General features: G+C 38.9%; 1 protein-coding gene across 1 annotated transcript in view; it reads right to left on the bottom strand.

The window, feature by feature from the left end:
- The window catches only part of PTGR1 (prostaglandin reductase 1), a 39,497-nt gene that overhangs the window by 11,441 nt on the left and 22,560 nt on the right, over positions 1-5,496 (bottom strand). The window contains exon 8 of the mRNA XM_008583904.1: positions 194-302. Coding sequence (XP_008582126.1) covers positions 194-302 — 109 coding nt within the window. The remainder of the gene's footprint in view (positions 1-193; positions 303-5,496) is intronic.

The following is a 5,496-nucleotide window of genomic DNA, read 5'->3' as shown; positions in this document are numbered from 1 at the left end:
TTTTTTTTGGTGGCTGGCCAGTAAAGGGATCCGAATCCTTGACCTTAGTGTTATCAGCACCACGTTCTAACGTACTGAGAAACCAGCAAGCCCTCTTTCTAATATTTTGATAGTCGCTGGTATGTAAAATATCTGTAAATCTTCCTCTTGTCCAGTCTTCCTACATCTGTGATCTTGTACATGAGTTCATTACCTGGGGGAAGTGGACCAGTATGATTATATACAGAGATGGCCCCGCATATAGCAATTCTTCCAAATTTCTTCATCTGGAGGATAACAGTATTTGAAAACTCTCCACCTACCTAAACAGGAAGAAAACAAAGACAAAATACCCTTAAGAAATCTAAACACTAGAAGATTCGAGAGAACCATTAAGTCATGATCATTATTTCACAATACAGTGCTTGTTTTAGCAGTAACAAAACTGATGGATTTAGCACAATAGGGCCAAAATTGCTGTTAGAAAAAGATATTAGAAATGGGCATTTCCATTCAACTCTAGGAACATTCCTTATATTCCTTATAAATTTTACTTTATTGTTATGTTAGGGTTTTCTGATCAGTCCAATAATCTCACTGCACTATAATCTAAATGTATAGAAAATATTCAAAAGGCATATGAGAACAAAGTTGGAGGATTCACACTTTCTGATTTCAAAACCTACTACAAGCTAAATTAATCAAGACAGTGTAAGAAAAGAGATGTAGATCAATGGAACTGAGTCTAGAGTCCAAAAATGAACTTTTACATTTATGATCAATTGATTTTCTACATGAGTGCCAAAACGATTCAATAGGGGGAAAAAATTCTTTTCAATAGTGGTGCAGAACAATTGAATAACCACAAGGAAAAGAACGAAACTGGATCTCTTCTTCATACCATACACAAAAATTAACTTCAAATGCACCATAGACCTGAATTAAGAGCTAAAACTGCAAAACTCTTAGAAGAAAACATAGAGGAAAATCCTTGTGACCTTGAGTAAAACAAAGCTTCCTCAGACATGACACCAAAAGCCTAAGCAACAAAATAAAAAAAATAAACTCTGAACTTCACCAAAATTTAAAACTTTTCTGCTTCAAGAGATAACCATCAAGAAAGTGAAAAACAACTCACAGATTGGGAAAAAATATTTGCAAACCACATATAGTTGATTCTCATTTTTAGCGAATTCCACATTTATGAATTGGACTACTTACTAAAATTCGGTATTTTTAAAATTTAATATCATTTTTTTTCCTTTTTGTCTTCTTTCGTGTCCGGCAACAGATCGCAACCCTCAGTGTCGCGCCCGTACCGGACCAGCACCGGCAACGGGATCACAACCCTTGGTGCTGCGCCCGCACCTCGCTCAGCCAGTGAGCAGGAACCGGTCTATATGTGGGATCTGAACCCTCGGCGGGAGCGCCGCTGCGCTCCCAAGCGGCGCACTGTAGCAGTGCGCCACTGGGCCGGCCCTTAATATCATTTTTTTTTTTTTTTTTGTCTTTTTCCGTGTCCGGCAACGGATCACAACCCTCAGTGTTGCCCCGTACCGGACCGGGGACCGGCAACGGGATCGCAACCCTCGGGGTCGCTCCCGCGCCTCGCTCAGCCAGTGAGCGGGAACCGGTCTGTATGTGGGATCCGAACCCTTGGGCGGGAGCGCCGCCGCGCTTCCCAAGCGGCGCACTTATCCAGTGCGCCACCGGGCCGGCCCCCTTAATATCATTTTTTAAATTTTCTTTTTTTGTGTGCTCGCTTCTGCAGCACATATACTAAATTTTTTTTGTCAACATCTTCTAATGTTATTGCTATTGACTTCTTTATTATTAATATATTCATTCTTACAAATCGTGATACTTCTTTATGCCCTTTGCTCAACCTATCATTTCCCAAACCCCCTCCCTCCCTGCACCCCACCTCTAGTATCCTTAGGTTTGTTCTCTCCTTACAAAGTTCAACATGTTGTTGCGGTTTACAAAAGTTCGATGTGTTGTTGTGGTCTTTTCTTTCTTTCCTTCATTCCTTCCTTCTTCCCCAATTCCCTCCCTCCCTCTTTCCCCTCCTTCCCTCCCTCCCTCCCTCTCTTCTTTCCTCCCTCCCTTCCTTCCTAGCAGCCAGTTATGAGTGAGAATATGCAGTATTTCTGTTTCTTTGCCTTATTTCACTTATCATAATTTTCTCCAGACTCATCCATGTTGTTGCAAATGGAAGAATTTCATTCTTTTTTATGGCTGAGTAGTATTCCATTGTGTATATATACCACATTTTCCTTATCCAGTCATCTGATGGACACTTAGGTTGGTTCCATATTTTGGCTATTGTAAATAGAGCTGGATATGCAACCAATAGTGGGATTGCTGGATCATATAGTAGCTCTATCTGTAGTTGTTTGAGAAAACTCCATACTGTTTTCCATAATAGCTGTGCTAGTTTACAGTCCCACCAGCAGTGTAGAAGAGTTCCCCTTTCCCCACCTCCTCGCCAGCATTTGTGATTCTCGGTCTTTTTAATAATGGCCAGTCTAACTGGGGTGAGATGACATCTCAATATGGCTTTGATTTGCATTTCTCTGATGCCTACTGATACTGAGCATTTTTTCATGTACCTGTTGGCCATTTGTATGTCTTCCTTTGAAAAGTATCTATTCATCTCCTTTGCCCATTTTTAAATTGGATTATTTGGTTTTTTTACCATATAGTTGTTTGAGTTCCTTGTATATTGTGGATATTAATACCTTATCGGATGTATAGTTTGCAAATTTTCTTCCCATTCCATAGGTTGTCTTTCTACTCTGTTGATTGTTTCCTTTGCTGTGCAGAAGCTTTTTAGTTTGATATAATCCCATTTATTTATTTTTTTCTTCTGTTGCTTGTGCTTATTCATAAAGTCATTCAAAATATTTTAACACTTACTTGTATATATTTGGGGGATACAGTGTATTGTTTCAATACATGCATATACTGAACAATGATTCACTTAGGATAGATAGCACAGTTTTGTACCCATTAGTTCACCACTTCTCCCTGCCACCCCTACCCCACCCTCGGTCTTTGGTAACCATTATTCTACTCTCTACTTCTATGAAACCACTTTTTTTTTATTCCACATATTAATGAGATCATGCAGTATTTGTCTTTTGGTGCCTGACTTACTTCACTTAACATGATGGTTTCCAGTTCCATCCATGTTGCTGCAAATGATATCATTTCTTTTTACAGCTGACTAGTATTCCATTGTGTATATATACCACCGTTTTTTTAATCCATTCATCCATTTATGGACATTTAAGTTGATTCCTTCTTTTGGCTATTGTGAATAGTGCGGAGATGAACCTGGGAGTGCAGGTGTCTTTCTGATATATTGATTTCATTTCCTTTGGGTATATACCCAGTAGCAGGATAGCTGGGTTGTAGGATAGATCTATTTTCAGTTCTCTGAGGAACCTCCATACTGTTTTCCACAACTAAAATGTATTTGTAACCTCAAAATCAATACTCTCAGAGCTTTCCCTGGTCATTTGCAAATAGCACAGAGCAGCAAAAAAGACGCAATGTTCCCAGCTGAGGCTGAACAAGGCTATGCTCTGCCTTCTTGTTTCAGTTCTCATATAGAGATAACCAGAAGATGGAGACAATAGGGGGCAGTGTACTGTAATTCAAGAAGCTCTGGGCCTGGCCGGTTAGCTCAGTTGGTTAGACTTATAACTCCAAGGTTCATGGGTTCGAATCCCCATAATGCACAAAAAAGAAAAGGAAAAAAAGAAGCTCTGGGGAGAGTGGGATGCGGTATGAATCCCAGCTCTGGAGGGATTAGCTAGTGGGGCTGCAGGCAAGTCGCTTAACACTTCTTTTTTGGCAGCTGACTGGTACATTGGACCCTGGACCTTGGTGTTATCAGCACCGTGCTCTAATGTACTGAGAAACCAGCCAGCCACTTAACATTTCTGAACCTTATTTTCTCCTTTGTAAAATAAGGAAGATAGAAGCTACTAGGATGAGTTGTTTTTAGGATTTAAGATTACAATAAATGGAGATATGTACACATATGTACATATTTCCCCTAGGAGCAATGGTTCAGTGTGCCTGGTGAATTTATAGAACCTAACTACTGCAAATAATGAAATGCGACTGTATCTGATAAGGGACTTATATCCAGAATATATAAAAAAACTCATACAACCCCACAGATAACTCAGTTGAAAAACAGACAAAAGATTTAAACAGACAATTTTCCAAAGAAGATACACAAATGGCCAATAAGTACCTGAAAAGATCCTCAATATCACTAGCTTTAGGAAAATGCAAATCAAAACCACAATGAAGTATCATTTTAAACCCACTAGATAATCAAAAAGATAATGACTGCTGGTGAGGACGCAGAGAAATCGCAACCCTCATACATAGCTGGTGGGAATGTAAGATGGTGCAGCCACTTTGTGAAACAGTTTGGCAGTTCCTCAAAACATTAAACGTGAAATTACCACATGACCCAGCAATTCCACTCGTAGGTGTATACCAAAGGGAAATGAAAACGTGTCCACACAAAAACTTGTGCATGAATGTTCACAGAAGCATTCCACATAATAACTAAAAAGTGCAAACAACTCAAACACTCATCAACTGATGAGTGGATAAACAGAATGTGGTATATCTACACAATGGAATATTATTCAGCCACAAAAAGGAATGAAGCACTTGCTGATAAATGCTACAACATGGATGGAGCTTGAAAACATTTTGCTAAGTTGAAAAAACACTTTTTTTTTTTTTTGGCATCTGGCATACACAATCAAATACTATTCAGCTATAAAAAACAATGAAATTTTGCCATTCACAGCAACATGGATGAGCTTGGAGAAAATTATGTTAAGTGAAATAAGCCAGGCACAGAAAGAGAAATACCACATCCTCACTCGTAAGTGGGAGGAAAAAAGGAAGGAGGGAAGGAAAGACCAAAATAATACAATGAATTTTCAAAACGAGAGAACAGATCTATGGTTCCTGGAGCTGGGAAAAGGGGGAGGGAGAGCAGGGTTAGGGAGAAATTGGGTAATGGGTGCAAAGAATAATTATGATTGGTAATGATCAGCATGCTAACAATATCGATTTGATCATCATATATTATACACAAATGCTGATACTCAACTCTGTACCTCATAAATATGTATATTCAATCATGTTTCAATTAAAATAAATAGATAAATAAATATACGTCTAAAAGGAAAAAAAAAACAGTCACAAAAGACCACTTTTTTGGGGGAAAATGTGTGTGTGGGGGGGGTGACTGCAAATGTAATAAGTACAGTGTTTCCTTCTGGGGTGATGAAAATATTCTAAAGCTGTAAAATTGATTGTAGTGATGGTTGTACAACTTTGTGACTGTACTAAAATCCATTGAATTCTATACTTTAAGTGGGTGAATTATATGGTGTGTGAATATCTCAATAAAGCTTTTTTTTTTGTCTTTTTCTGTGTCCAGCAACGGATCGCAACCCTCAGTGTCGCCCCCGT

The sequence above is a fragment of the Galeopterus variegatus genome, unplaced genomic scaffold (genome assembly GCF_000696425.1).
Source record: "Galeopterus variegatus unplaced genomic scaffold, G_variegatus-3.0.2 Scaffold3077, whole genome shotgun sequence".
In the NCBI taxonomy this organism is placed as follows: Eukaryota; Metazoa; Chordata; class Mammalia; order Dermoptera; family Cynocephalidae; genus Galeopterus; species Galeopterus variegatus.
The sequence above is the reverse complement of the archived record's forward strand: the minus strand, read 5'-3'. Positions and strand labels throughout refer to the sequence as shown.